Source organism: Anopheles arabiensis, chromosome 2 (genome assembly GCF_016920715.1).
Source record: "Anopheles arabiensis isolate DONGOLA chromosome 2, AaraD3, whole genome shotgun sequence".
Taxonomy (NCBI): domain Eukaryota; kingdom Metazoa; phylum Arthropoda; class Insecta; order Diptera; family Culicidae; genus Anopheles; species Anopheles arabiensis.
The window spans coordinates 35,732,815-35,748,504 of NC_053517.1; the positions used below are offsets into that span (position 1 = coordinate 35,732,815).

Genomic DNA, 15,690 nt, shown 5'->3' on the forward strand with positions numbered 1-15,690 from the left:
TGGTTACTTGTTGGATTATCGTTTGATTGCTGTTTGTTGTTTACCATAGTTTCCACGGTCAATGCCGCGTACCGAGACAGCTAATCAGCAACCGATCCTCTTCCAGCACACAAAGGCCGATTGGTGTAAAAATGTGTCAAGGAAACACAACTCAAACTACTCCTCTTAATCTAAATGTCTTCGGACATCGAAGGGATTAGCTAAAGATTTGTTTTAATGATAAGGCTAGGGGATTCCAATTTCAAGTATACCAATTTTCTTGTCATCCAAAATAAGATCTGTGGAGGTTCTTTTACATAAAAATCAGGATGAGTTAGTATATGGTTAGCAACCTTTGGGCGTCTGTTCTAAACGATAAAATCGGGTAGAAAGCAAGATCCCAATTAGAGCCCGAATTTAGTAATAGCCAAATATAGCTTTATGGTATTAGTTGATGTATTATATTTTTCTTTCAGTTGAAATTCAAACTCAGCAGACAAGAGCTGAATATTCATCTGAATATGGGGTAGCTGAAGCATTCATCAATGAGCCTGGTAGGACAGGTTCATAGGTTCACTCCTGTAAGTGTTCATTAAAGCATACCACGGCTCAAATTTTCATATTTAAATCATTAGTTTACAGGGTTTTTTTTACAATTTATTGGTCGGTTCCCATAATTTGTTGGGCTCGTCTCACGATTTATTCATCGTATCCCATAGATTGTTGGTTCGTTCCCATAGTTAATTGGTATCGTCCGATTGGATATCAATATAATTGAACCAGTTCTGGGAAATATACAAAATAACAAAACGAAACAAAAAATATGCGAACCAACCAAAAATGTATGGGAACCAAGCAATATATTATGGGAAACCCTGTATTGTGTGTGCGAAAGGGGCTGAAACTACAGTAGAACGTCGATTATCCGGGGGCGGATTAACCGGCGGGCGGTTTAACCGAGCCCATAAATGTGACAGCTGTTCAAGCGTGCAGCGAACATTTGCAGCGTTAGCCAAGTGGACAACCAGTTTTTTGTACAGCTCTGTAGTGTCTAGTGGTGTTTTCGAAATTCATTTTTGTTCATGAACAGTTGTAAAACCTATAGTTATTGATAAAATTGTACTCTACTAACGATTAATCGATTGATTCAAAGTAAATTAATCATAAAACTAGTGTATTTTATAATTTTTATATGAATTTGACATTTCTTGGACCATTATCCGATTAACCGGCAACCGTCCGGTCCCGAGCTGCCCGGATAATCGACGTTCTACTGTAAATCACGCTGCTTCCCTACCTTTGCTGAAATTCCAAATCAGTAATAAAATCTCAATTCCATACTACATACATACATTAGAACGTCGATGGCCTGGGGACGGATTAACCGGTGGGCGGCTTAACCGTGCATATGAATTTGACAGTTTAATCGACCGGATAATCGACGTTTTACTATAATGATGTAGACATTTTCTTGCATTTGTTTTACACCCACTCGCCACAGATTAAGCTTAAATGATTGGAAAATAAAATGCCCTAAGAAAATTAAAGCAAAGCTCCATAGCTCCAGTGTTAAAAAAGTATTTTTTAATTTCTTTTGGGTTGAGATTTTTTCGCACACGTTTTCTCGCGGACAATCGAAGCTGATCTCAAAATATACATATGTGTTGAATTTAAAACAAGTGAAATAAATAAACAATTTTATTTTTTGTTTCTTAAAACATTGTATTAAAAAAAACATGTATCACTCGAAAAAATAAAATATATGATGCAAATTCGAGCAGGACCAGCATTCGAGTAGTTTTTGGAGCTCGACAACCGTCGATAATTTTTTTGTTAGTTGGGTAGCCGGCTGTTTCCAGCAACGGCCGTATGTTTATATGCGGTAGTTGCGTTCGTGTAGATTGTTTGTTGTTGATTACAAGATTTTATGTTTTTTCATCGGATGTAACTATTTTTTGGAGTTATTTTGTTATTTCAAAACTTAAATAATGTAATTTGTCTGAAATTTTGAAAATTTGAGCTACTTTTTGCGCTTCATTGGTAGTTTATTTATGGAAAATATCCTTCAAACGTCATTTACCATGTCCAGGTTGTTTGCTACTGTCAAACAGTGACGCCGTTAAAAAGCGGTTAAAAACAAATTAGATTCGAAACCGACAACAAACTTGCACCATCTGCAGAGCAAGTGGACTAATTTGTAGAAAATACAGTCGTCCCAGTTTATTTAACTAGATCCGTTTATTTATATGCATGATATTTACGCTAATGATCAGTGTGAAAGCAACCAACCTAAAACAAGATTAGTTTAGTGAAGTGGTGAAATTTGATACCAACCATTCGTCCAAGGTCAGCCAAACGGTGGGGCAAACATCTGCTTGCAGTCCTGCGATGTCCCTTGCCACATTGGAAAGTGCCTTCTGTGAACCACCGATCGGTGCGATGATGGAAACTCCGGGAAAGAAGCGCAAGCGGAATGCGGAAACGAATCCATTCCTTAATTTTACCGAACAAACGTTCAGCATCCCTTCGTCGACGCCGATCCACAATCGGCAGATCGATAGCAGTGCCTTCGAGAATCCGTCCTTCCGGGTGGCGAACAAAGAGAACTACAATCTGTTTTCCGACTCGTGCATGGAGGTGAAGTCGATTGCGGATCTGGCCGGTGCAACCAAGCGCCCGAAAGCGAACACGCCCGACACGTGCAACCCGTTCGAGGTGATACGCAAACCGCCGAAGAAAAAGAAGAAACAGATGCACCCGGCCGCTACGGCACCGCTCGAGGAGAGCTGTTTCGAGAATCCCGGTTTGAATCTGGCCGCCGCCGATAAGCAACCGGTAAACCCGTTCGAGGTACCACGCGATGGAGACGAAAGCAAACGCAAGGAGGCGGAAGAGTTGAGCCGCTGCTTCGTCAACAGTGCGCTTAACATTCGCGGGACAGAGAAGGGAACGGAACGATACAATCCGTTCGAGATCGTGCGCCCGAAAGAGGCGGCCCCGGAGGCACCACCAGGCAGCCGGGGGCTGCCGGTACCGGAACTGGCTGGCATTGAGAATCCTGCGATGGAGATGCCGCAGTACGCTATTGCCATTCCGTTCACACCATCACTGAAGCATCGTATCAATTTCCAGGAGCTGCCGCCCAGTGCCTTAACACCGTGCCAAATGCTGGCCAACATGGTTGTTTGCAGCCCCGAGCCGACGAAGGCGGCATCCGGCTATGGGGGAGATACGCTGAACAGGAACGTAACGATCACGCTGACCAAACGACGGTCCCTATCGGTCATCAGCGAAGAGTCGGACATCGGTGAGAAGTTGGACTGCTACCAGCTGGAACTGGAGAACAGCATCAACGAAGCGAAGGCAAGAAAGCAGCGGCAGGGCGAAACAACCCCGTTCACGTTCAGCGGAACGGGCCATCGGCGTCGATCGGTCAGACGCAGCTTGATCGACATGAAGCACATCAGCAATCTGTCCCAGCGGCTGCACGAGCTTGATGACGACGAGAGCGACTTTACCAAGCTGGAGGACGATGCGAAGGTTCCGGAAGCTGCGGTGGATCAGGAGCATGATGAGGATGAGGGGGAGGAGGAGGAGGAAGACAAAGAAAATAGAAAACCGGCCACACCGGTAGCGATCGGTAAGGAACTGAACAGCAAAATTGATGAGACTGATACAACCGAAACGCACGCAGAAATGCCCCACTGCAACCAAATGACGTTCACCATTACCAAAGAAACGACGGTGCGGGAAGAGATCCGTATCGACGTGTCCAACCCGGACGTACAGTTCGAGGAGGTGGAAGACTTCGAAGACGAAGAGCAGGACGTAGAGCTGCTACACAATCCGGCACCGTTTCAGCGCGCGTACCGCAAGAAAGAGCCGCTCGCGGACAAGCCGTCGGAAGCAATCGCCGCATCCGATGAGTTCAAGCATCCGGCACAGATCGGTGGCCAGGTGGCGGAGGGAGAAGGAGCACGCGAAGCTGGTGCACCGGTGAAATCACACAAAGTGCGTGACGTTATACGCCGTAGCTTCCGTCGATTGATACCGCGCGGACAGGCGGCAAACACGGACGAACCGCTTAAAGAAGGGGAAGAGAAACAACCAGCGTCGCAGCGCGATGGGGAAGGTCACGGGCTAATTTCTACCATCCGGCACAGCTTAAGGCGCCGCCAGACCGCCAAAGCCAAACCGACGACGGGCGAGGAAGAGAACGTCGTCGTGGCTGAATCGAAGCAACCCGAGCAAGCCGGCGAATCGGTGCTGGAAATGTCCATCATTGCCGAGCAGCCGCGTGCCGTGTTCCGGCAGCCGTCGCTGGACCAGTACAAACCGATTGCGGCCGCTCCATCCGGCGGGGGCACGTTACGGAGCAGTTTGCGCCGCTCGACCAAGGACATCCGGAAGCAGATGATGAAGTCGGTGTTTCGCAAGCAGTCCGGCGATTTGGACGGCGATCATGGCCAGCATGTGGGACAATTGATTTAAATGAAGAAGGCTTCGAGGGAAGACTGAAGGCGCAACCTGACATTACCATTTTTTATCATTATTATCGCTTTTTTATTATTATTATTATTATTATTATTATTATCGTTAAGCACAGCACCAAATCCCAGTTTACCAAAAGAAACAGTAATCACGCGTTGTTCTACAAAAAGAACCAAAGAAAGCTTTTTTGAGCGAATTTTAATCAAGCAAAAGGCAGCAATTTGTTGGAAATTTACCATTTTCACATAACTTTTATTTAATTTTCTTCCATCACTCGGAAACAAGCTGCAGTTTTACGTTTAATTTTAATCGCGGACACGATTTTCTCAACTCAGTTGCACCAAAACATTTAATCTTGCTTAAATTATTATAAGTTATGCTTCGTAGTAGTGTAAGTTTGCAAAGGTTATTACAACCTTGTTTTATCTGCTTCTTTTGTGGCACAACTTAACCGATCAGTGTGTTATTATGATTGTATTTTTAATATTATTCGAAACAATGTTACTTAAACTCATGCAAGCGTTTCCATTATTGTCGGCAGTGCTAGGAGCGAGAAAGCCTAAAAATATCACATATTTCCCCCCTCTGAAAGTTCGCAAGGGAGGACCATCAGCATCGGAGAGCATTTTGTATGCAAATTGTAAAATTTCATTACTCATTGTCACGTTTCGACAGGCAGGGCTGAACACGTGACAACCGACCTGTCGTAGGATGCACCGTGAGGGAAGCAGCAGAATTGCTGCGTTAGATTGATGAGCTGTGCTGCCGTATATATTGTCGTTTGTAACGTGCTGCCTGAATTGAATACCGATGTAATATAGATGTCGACACAATGCAAATAGTTGCTGTTGCTATTTGCTACTGTAACAGGTAAAGATGAGACGGAATGAAGGATGGTGAAAACGAGACACTTGATGCGCAGGATGGGATGATTTTGGTAGATGCGAATTTGAAAGCGAATTTAGGATGCATTAAGCGGATTTACTACGGGAATGGTGAGCCGATTGTCTGACGACAGGTAAATGGGTTTTTTTTTTTCCACTGCGTGCTAAAGCGGGTAACACATCCATGAGCTAAGCAGTCCTTTTCTCGGACTTTCGAACCCACATTTCAATCTTCGCTAAAGGGAACTACAGGGTAGAAGAAATCTTTTTTCTTTTTCAAATTTGAAAAGGTGATTAAGCTGTTTAAGACGCTTTCTTTTGGTGTTGGAAAGAAATGTCCTTTCGTGGGGATTTGCCTACAATGCTTTGGATATTTTAAATGGCTTTTCCTTGATAGTGTTAGAAATGTTTTGTGAAATTCGCTCATTATTTTGTAAGTCTTATATTTAAGAACTTTTATTAATAATTAGTTGATTTGGCCATACAGGGGTGCGCAAATAAATTGCAAAGATCTTCTTAAAAGTACGCTTAAATTAACGGCCTCGAAACCCAATTAAAATGAGATAATTACCCCTTAAGAGACCCAAAACCTAACCCATACTGGTACTGACACCAATAAATTACATATTCTGGTTCAAGAACTGCACCTGACCTTATGCCTGTCCTGGATCTCATACTGAATCTATACCGGTCCTGGAACCGATCATGAACCCATACCGGTCCAGGAACCAATACTGGTCAAACCGGTCCAATAACTGATCATGAACCCATACAGGTCTCGGAACCAATCATGAATCCCTACCGGTCCTAGAACGAATTATGAACCCATACCGGTCCTGTCATGAATCCATACCGGTCCTGAAACCGATCATGAACCAATACCGGTCCTGGAACCGATCATGAAACCATCCTGGTTCTGGAACCAATCATGAACCAATACCAATCTTGTAACCTATCATGGACCCATACCGGTCCTGGAACCTATCATGAACCCATAACGTTCCAGGAACAAATACTGGTCAAACCGATCCAAAAACTGATCATGAACCCATACATTGGGACCGATCACTCAAACTGACCCTGGCACTAACCATGATCCCATACCGTTCATGGAACCGATGATGAACCCATACCGATCCTGTAACCGATCATGAACCCACACCTGTCGTGGAACCAATTATGAACCCATGCCGAGCCTGGAACCTGACATGAACCCTTCTTCTTCTTCTTTTTGGCTCAACAACCGTTGTCGGCCAAGGCCTGCCTGTACCACTTATGGGGTTGGCTTACAATGACTTTTGGATTACCCCCCCCATAGCATGATAGTTAGTTCTACGTATGACGGCACAGTCTATTTGGGGCTTGAACCTATGACGGGCATGTTGTTAAGTCGTACGACTTGACGACTGTACCATGAGACCGGCTTGTTACGAACCCTTACTTGCCGTTAAACATATCATGAACCCATACTGGTTCTGGAACCGATCATGAAGCCATATCGGTCCTCGAACCAATCATGAACCCATACCTGTCCTGGAACTTATCATGAACCCATACCGGTCCTGGAATCGATCATGAACCCATACCGGTCCTGCAACTGATAGTAAATCCATACCGGACCTGGAACTGATAATGAACCCATACCTATTCAGATACAGCTCTCTGTTTTATTTATTTCCTCGATTTTCCAGTACCTGAAACTGTTCCGAATTTGGATTAGAAACGATAATTGAACCTGCTCGGGACCTGGCATCGATAAAATTCCAGTTCCAGTAAATGTGCAGCGTAGGAATAGTGTAGGTATTAGCGTAGGAAATAATGTAGGAAATTTAGTAGAATTTGTAGTGATGGTCACCCAAGTGGTCTAGCAGTACACGCGCAGGCTGCTGTTAAGACCAGACCATTACCATTCGATTTCGATCCATGTAGCCGTTGGATCTGTCCGATTGTTAAGTCGTGCTCGAACTACCCAACAGAAAGTCCGTCATGAGTTCAAGTCCCGTCTAGATCGACGCTATGAAATGCATAACTGTTGACCATACGGTTTATGGTAATAAATTAATTAAATCCACTGATATCCCGCCAAGCCCGTGAATCTTTTTCGGGGGTAATGATTTAATAATGTTTTGAAATATCATGAAATATCATGCATTTTTTATTGAATTCTAGTTCAACAGTTAAATAAAAGCTTTATCATGTAAATAATCCATAAAAATCATCAACCTACCATAGGCAGCACTTACTGTACGTTTGACCTTTCCCAGTATCCTTCAACCGTAGAGTGTATGTATGTACCGACCGCACACGTTTAGTTTTAGTACGAATACGGCTTTTATTTATTTTTATTTACAATCATGTTCGGAGTACGTTAAAACACATTCAAAAGATAATAGAATGACAAAAATGATAACACTGTTAAAACATCAACAACTAGGTAATTCGTTTGATTGTGGCTCGTTCAACGTGGATGGAAAAGTATTTGCATCCTGCCAACCAGTAGACCGTCGTTTGCTTGTATATCTGTATGTGTGTGAGTGTGAGTTCGAGCATTTCCTTCTCCTACTCTTCCCCCTGGCGGTTCCCTTACAGGTCTAGAATAAATCGTGCCAAACGGTTGGTGGGAGAGCAGAGGGCAGAGTCCTCCGCCGAGGAGATGGAGTAAGACGATGCCGACCCGACGATCGCACCGGGTCCGATCTTACGGTCTCCGCCGGCGGACCCGGCTGCTTCCCGGGCCCGGTGGTGGTGCGGAAGCCGCTGCTGATGTCGTCGGTGCTGATGATGGTGACGCCGCTGCAAGTGTACCCTCGGTAGCTGCTGCTGCTGCTGCTGTTGCTGCTGTTGCTACTCAAACGACTGCTGCTGGCTCGGATCGCCGAGCGGTGACGAGGTGCTGGTCGTTGTGGACGGTGGTGCGGCCGGCGGAGCCATCGGTCGCACTGGGGCAGTGGTGCGCTGCACGCCCAGCGAGGAGGTAAAGTTCATCAGCGGTCCGATCAGTTCGATCGGCAGCGGGAACACGATCGTGGAGTTTTTCTCGCCCGCAATGCTGCTCAGGGTCTGCAGGTAGCGCAGCTGCAGCGCGGCCGGGCTTTCGCACATAATGTCGGACGCTTCCTTGAGGGCGCGGGACGATTTCATCTCACCCTCGGCCGCGATCACCTTGGCACGGGCTTCCCGGGCCGCCTCCGCCTCGGCCGCCATCGAGCGCTGCAGTGAGTCGGGCAGGGAAACGTCCTTACTGTGAGTGAAGAACAGAGAGACAGAGCCAAAGATCGTACGCATTGGAATTAATTTTTTGTCGTTTAATTTCGCCCACATCCACACTTACATCTCAACACGCTCCACCTGTACGCCCCACGGATCGGTGGCCTCGTCCAGCGTCACCTGCATCGAGTGCGAGATCGCTTCCCGCTCCGTCAGCAGCTCGGACAGGTTGCGCGTACCGAGCACGTTGCGCAGCGTGGTGGCCGCCAGCAGGCGCGTCGAGTGGCTGTAGTTCGCGACCTGCACCACTGCGTTGAGCGGGTCGCGGATGCGATAGTACACGACGGCATCGACCGACACGGTGACGGAATCGCGCGTCAGCACCTCCTGCGGCGGCACATCGAACGACACGGTACGCAGGTCGACCTTGCAGTAGTTGTCGATGCAGGGCAGCACGAAGAACACGCCGGGCCCGCGGGCCCCTCCGGACCGCAATCGGCCGAGCCGGAAGATGACCGCCCGCTCGTACTCCTGCACCACCTTGAAGCAGAGGAACAGCGAGATCGGGAGGGTCAGCACCATCAGCACGATCGAGCACACGGTCGCCAGCACTTCCACGCATCCTATCGAATCGGCTTCGGCTGTTTTGACGGGGGATGCAAAAAGGGGAGGGTGAAAAATGGAGAGGAGTTCAAAATTAGCATGTTTTTTTGTAAACTATTTACTAAACGTTATTTAAATTCAAACTTTCAAGCAAATAAAAACGGATAATTAAACCATGTGCCCAACCAACACCAACAGAATGCACTCGCTTCAGGAACGCCTTTCATCGTGGGTGTTGGAGTTTGGAATTGTTTTCCATCATTTCCCATCTGCACCACATCGTCAAGCGCACCAGCTGAACGGGAAAATTAATCAAAAAGCCACGCTTTCCCCCACCGAGTGAGACTAATTGTCAAGGGGTACAGAGCCCGCCTGCTGTGGCTTGCGATTGTTGCATCAGGTGTTGTTTGTCTGCACGACGCGGCTCTTTGTGTTCTTTGCGGAATGAATGGCACACAGCCTACTGCCACCTTCAAGGGCGTCGTCTTGGGATGCACGCAAACTGGATGCATCGTCTTTGTTTGTGCCACGTGATGTGTGATGGGATTGCGAGCGGCCCAAAAGGGATGGAAAATTCAAATCGAAAGAACTGCTGCCAGTGTATACGAAGGATATGTACGTTTGGTGTAGGACCGTGTGTAAGTGTAAGTCGTTTCATAATGGGGACGGGTTTCTTCAGTGAAATGATGAAGTGTGTTGAGTAACTTCTTTTGTTCAAGTGGAAACACTTTGCCTTTGCAGCAAACACTTCATTGAAAACTTAGCAAATCAAAACTATCTCCACTGTGTGTACCCGTTCTTCCCCAAAACACTATCTTTATACGCTAAACTTAAACTGACGCACAAACAGGCACAACAAACCCATCCACAGCAACTTCATCAACCGAACCTAAGCACACACATGAGTGAAGGAACGCAACTTAACTTGCAGTATATTACCACCGGACGTTTTCCAAACCACCTTCATTCACGCTCATTCGATCGCATTCGGGACCGCGGGAGGCTGCTGGTGATTGAATAATAAAGTGAGCTGCGTTTTTGCGCTGGTGTTTGCGTTATGATGATGATGCTCTCTTCACAGCCCGTGTCGATCGTGTGTGCGCGTGTGTTTTGATCGATGGCGCGCTTGGTTTGTGCATGAACGCCAGCAACGTCGTGGAGCACTGCCGCGACTGCTCGACGCACAGCGCAACACGAAACACTCCTACCAAGCAGACGCCCGGCTCCAGCGTGGGTGGTTAGTGGATAGGCCAATTAGCACGAATCGTTTCGAAAAAGTGCAAAAGGCCGGGAGTGGGGTCTGGAGAGCTACTTTCCCTTGGTTGTACGTTTGGGAATGGTTTGTTTATGGTTTCGCCGACTAATGCGCCGCGGGAGGAGTGTTCGGTGTTTGGGGGGAGTTTTTGGTGGGCGATTGGCCGTCGAGTTTAGCTTCCTCTCCGCTCCAGTGATCGTGCGCGAGAAGAAAAGTTTTTTTTAGGGGGCTTAATGCTTTACACGATGTACAACACTGACTAATTGGCCGTTGCGTGTAGTTCTCGTGTCTTGCGCGTACACGAACGGCTGTGGTAGAGAGTTTGGGTTAAAAACAACGGGTTAAGCGAAATATATCTTTATCCTACGAACACGTTGGTTTTACACGCAAGCGTGGAGCACATGCGGCCTATCTGGTTTTGGCTACTCCACCACCATCTCTCTCACAGCTCTTTTTTTTAAACAGATTTATCTTAAATCGATCGTTATAAATTATCTTGTTTATGGTGCGCCCAATCTTCGCCCAAGTGGTTGATGCGCTTCACGCGGCGCTCTGTTCAATCTCGAGTACATCTCGAGAGGAAGTAAGCTTGGCCGCTTTTTGCGCCCGATTACGAAGCAGCCCCATAATTAATTGGTGAACCATCCGTATTGGAGCACCGACGTGTGAGAACCGTAATTGGATATTAATTAATCGCACACCGGAACACAAACCAGACACAAACACACACACACAGACAGACACACACATCAAACCCCCCGGAGCATCAAACCGTGTGATTACTTGCTTATTTTGCAACGCGTTTTCATTCGAACTTTTCGCTGCTTCGACCTTTGCCGTGCCCAAAACTGCGGAACACAACGAGCCACTCCGTGTTTTTTTAAATCACTTAAACTAGCGGTTCACGTTCAAATCACGAGTTTTTACGAGGAAAATCAAAGACAAAACGTAACGGCCCCGGGGCAGCACTCGGGCAGCACTGACACTTACGACGACCAGCAGCAGACTAACAACGCTCTCCACCTTTCGCGAGAGGATCATCATACTAGACGACCACGTCTGTTGGCAAGGGCGCACGAACGGGCAACCGAAAGCCGAGAAAAACGGCCGGCGCACGCCTGCTTGATCGTGCCGCACCAGGCGTCTCCATCTAGTTTCAGCAAAATTGATGCGATAGTGTGTACGTTTTTTTTCTCCTCTGTCCAACACACCCATTATACCTCAACAACAACAACAAAAAAGCCTACCCAACGATACGTACGAACGTCAACGTAGCACTCGCAGCCACCGGACTCGGTACTGAGACAGTCGGTGTCCATAGCGAATTGAACGGCGAAGCAAGAGGGTCACGATTTTCACGCTCCCGCTACGGTCGGGCGGCTGTCACGATGGCGTCCTCGTTCCATGGTGCGGTCGGCGAGCATAATTTATTTCCCGACAATGTCCTCCTCCATCAAACACGCGCGTAAATGGCACTCGAGGGAGTAAGGGCGAAGAAGAAAAGCACGCACACACACACACTAAGCACAAGGAAGTGTGATCGATGTTTGGTCGCGTGTTATACAAAAGTGACACTTTTCACACGATCCCGAGACAGGCCAGAGAACGGTGGGCCTCCCCTCTCTCGCTGGCAAGCGTGCGACCGGGCACAATGTAGCAGCAGCTCTAGCCGCTGCGTAGCACGCGTACCGCGTACACACCCACGATGGGCACCACCCGGTGTAGTAATTCGGATCGAACTGCTGCAAAACCGCACCGCAAACCAGCGGCAGCCAGAGATTCTCCATCCTCACGCGGCAAAGGAGGGGCAATGGATGAGTGCTCTTTCTTGGGAATGAGTTTAGATGTGTAAAGGGAGCATAAAAAAAACACACCACCACCACTACGAACTTTTCTTTTTCAATCTGCCAATGTAAGATGGAAAGGAAAGGTGCGAAGGGAGCAAGTAATGATCTTCGACAGATAAAAAAAAACACGGAAAAGCTGCTCACACTAAATCGCACCATGTTGTACGGAGCGAGAGAGGAAATTGGTTGGGAAACGGGAGGATCGGAACGACATCAAATTCGTTACGCGAGTGACCATGAGTGTAAATCGAGTTCGAACGTTGCGCGCTCGGTAAATCTTGACCGATGTTTCCCCCTCTTGAAGTTTAGATTTTGCTCGAATCGAATCGTACATAGATTCCCTGTCCGTCCCTTCTTTTTTCTCTAGCATTTTACATTTACAACCAAACCGATGCAAACGTACAGCGAATGTTCAGTTTGGGTTGTTTGACCCCTGGGTTTGTGGGGTGGTACCGTTTGGCACGGAATTTCGGTCGTACGCTTCCACAAAGTGACATTGCAATCTATCGTTGTCAGTGCAGGGCATTGAAGGATGTTGCTTTTCTTTGGGGGTGGCAGATTGTTTAGCAAACGTTCAGAAAACTTTGTACAGTATCTTAAAAAGTTTCTTTTATACTCGAATTATGATTAATAGTTCGATTAATAGAAAGTGTTAATATTAATATAATTTATCATAATTCAATTCATCAGTATAGTTGAAGGATGGAAAATATAGAATAAAATATAGTTGATACAGGTTTAATAAATAATAAAACATTTAGAATCTCTTTACTATGTGACATAGATAGTAAATTAATTTATGGATGCCATGTATTTAACGGCTAAGCCGCGGGTTGTTAAATGCATTTTATTCAGTTTTTGTTTAAAGAAAAATAATGGTAAACAATAAGATTTTTTTGTGAATTTAATCTTGTTTAAGTCGGCGGAAGCAAATTTTATTTTTTGAAATACTGTTTACGTGTTTTAATACTGCGAGAAAGATATAAAACAAAACAAAAAAAACACAATCAAAATGCCGAGATATGGAGAATATTTAAAATATGTCGTTGGAAATTGCATTTAATAAGCTTAATTTTTTATTTCATACATTTATTCAAATTGTATGCGTTTCGTGAATTATTTCCAATGGTGAATTATTTCAACTAAACTAGATCAATTACCGATTCGAACTGGAGAATTAACTCTTAGGATTGGGAGTTAATTTAAATGAAGAAACAAATTAACTATGTGTAATGAAATAACAAGTGAATCAACAGTAGCAAATTGATTGGCGCAAAGGACACAAAGACTTTTCTCAACACTCTTCGGTTTTCGGCAATTCGTTTATCACAACCAGCGCTTTAATGATAATTTATCATATATGTGTTTATTATGTTATTTTGACGAATTTTAAGCTCATTGATTGACAGGGCTATATATCGAATATGAAAACATGCCTCATTATTCGAAAAATGTTGTAAAATTGTAAAAAATGGCAAAATCCCACTCCAAAAATAATATATAAAGAATTCACTTCAAATTTAGGAACTAATAACTCTACTGTATGGACGAGTGACTGTGAAAAGAACACGACTTTTGCGATATTTCTTGTATTTTTTCCTATGAATTCTAATACATCCCGATTACTTCTAAACTGCAACTTAAACTATCACGTTTAAACTTACATATAACGTTAATAAGGTTGTTGAAGGTAAATTGGAAACACATATTTATGCAGCATTTTAGTTTTGAAAAAAAGAATAAAACATATTAAAATTTATAAAAAAAATAATAATGTGTCAGATAGTTCAGTTTATGATGTAAAAATTAGGAAAATATAAGTTTTACCTATTAATTGTCGTTATTGTCAAGTTTAACGTGATTTTTTGGTTGTTTCCCAGAGAGTTTTTTGATAACTCTCGTTTTTACATTCATTCCACCATTCAATTATGAGACCAAAAACTTTTGAGAAACTTTGTAAATACACTTTTACATGAAAAAAATTAAAAAAGAAGAAGAAATTGCATTTTTTTTATTCAAGATGGCTTTGCCGTATTGCTTAAACATTGCATTTCAATGTGTCGGAATGATTGGGTAAAAATTCGATTCTGTCACGAGTGGAAACCTGTGACAAAATATCGATATGCTTTAATTCCTAAAAAACAGTTCGGGCTGTTTTTTTGAACTCTCGTTGTTGTGAAAACATTTTACCGTAATCGCAGCTGTGATCTGCCTGTGATGATAGCAGAATACAATAGGCGCTGATTGATAAACATAGCTCTCAAATCTGTATCTGTATCCCATTGTCTTTGCTGACCAACGCATTAACCCTCTCCCCACTCTCTAATTTATCTTATCTTGAACCCCTCTATTAAGCATCAAGTTTGACGGGGTTATGTGTGTGTAAACCCGCCCAATTTGTGTGATGTGAAGCAACAATATTTAAGCGAATAACACCGTAAAATTAGGGCGCCTTGAAGGCGCTAATCCACCCAAACAGTCCATTTATTTGTCAAACCGAACCCGAATGTAGCAGAGCGTTTAAGACCGAACAAACGCATCGTTATCGTACAAACCCGGTACATAAACAAACTGGTCTAGGCAGTAAAAATGAATCAGTTAAAACTCTTTTCCCTTATCTATCTGGCTAGCTTGACGGCACGGGATCTAAATCTCTGCCCGGGCGGCCGCCACATGCATGGCGTCTATTGAAAGCAATCCATCTTGAGCCGCACAGAACGAGCAACATTCTTGAGCCATGTACTTGGCCACCACCATGGGGGGGGGGTTTGCAAACGACATCATCCCTTCTTCCGTAGCCCACGTTTAGGCTGTGTTTCTTTTGATTTCACATTCCGTCCATAAGCATTAATGATGTCCCTTGCTGTGTGTGTGTGTGAGGGAGGGGAAAACGTGCACAATAAAAAACCTCACAATGAGACCGCAACAACGTGTACCGCGCGCCGGAGACACTCGGTGATGTCGTATCCAATTTCCACAGCACTATTACTGATGAGTAGAAGTAGGGTGGAAAGAAAAAGACAAACTGTGACAAAAATGCTGCGTCGAGGGGCGGCGATTAATGGTAATAAAACTAAACGATCATCCTGTTCCGTGTGCATAAGACGATGAAGCTGGCAAATCGGATCTTAACAATTGGTAATGCTAGAAGCACATTAAAGAGCGGACTATAGGAACACTAAACGGATGGATTTTCCCCTTTAAATTTGATGACTCGTTCCGTGTAAGTATGGTGGCTTTTATTGGACAGGGGAATAAATCCATCGCGATGCAGTGTGATCTGTCTCGGTGTGCCTAATTTACAGTCTCCGTTCGGGTACAGTCACCTTCCCTTAATTGATTGTAAACACATTCAAGCGACCAAACGAAGGGTTTGATTGAAAAACCTTCCCCATCTTTGAAGTTGGATTTTGTGTTACAAATT

At 44.9% G+C, this 15,690-nt stretch overlaps 2 protein-coding genes across 8 annotated transcripts in view; one reads left to right on the plus strand and one right to left on the minus strand.

Moving 5' to 3' along the window:
* The first annotated feature begins 2,108 nt into the window (after positions 1-2,108).
* LOC120908373 lies at positions 2,109-5,008 on the plus strand. Its single transcript, XM_040319295.1, has one exon. It carries the CDS (start codon positions 2,368-2,370, stop codon positions 4,468-4,470), a length of 2,103 nt encoding a protein of 700 aa, XP_040175229.1. The 5' UTR covers positions 2,109-2,367; the 3' UTR covers positions 4,471-5,008.
* A 2,634-nt stretch (positions 5,009-7,642) lies between these two features.
* The window catches only part of LOC120908374 (band 7 protein AGAP004871-like), a 29,707-nt gene continuing 21,659 nt past the window's right edge, over positions 7,643-15,690 (minus strand). For 4 of the 7 annotated variants that reach the window (XM_040319297.1, XM_040319298.1, XM_040319299.1 and 1 more), the window contains 2 exons: positions 8,686-9,202; positions 7,643-8,595 (listed from right to left, as the gene is read on the minus strand). In XM_040319297.1, coding sequence (XP_040175231.1) covers positions 8,199-8,595; positions 8,686-9,202 — 914 coding nt within the window. In that variant the 3' untranslated portion in view covers positions 7,643-8,198. Of the gene's footprint in view, positions 8,596-8,685; positions 9,203-10,088; positions 10,781-11,206; positions 11,432-11,680; positions 12,147-15,690 lie in introns of those variants that run through there. The other 3 variants (XM_040319301.1, XM_040319304.1, XM_040319303.1) reach the window with 3 other exon arrangements.

Coding starts and splice junctions, on each gene's coding strand:
- LOC120908373 (XM_040319295.1), top strand. CDS start 2,368: ATGTCCCTTGCCACATTGGAAAGTGCCTTCTGTGAACCACCGATCGGT.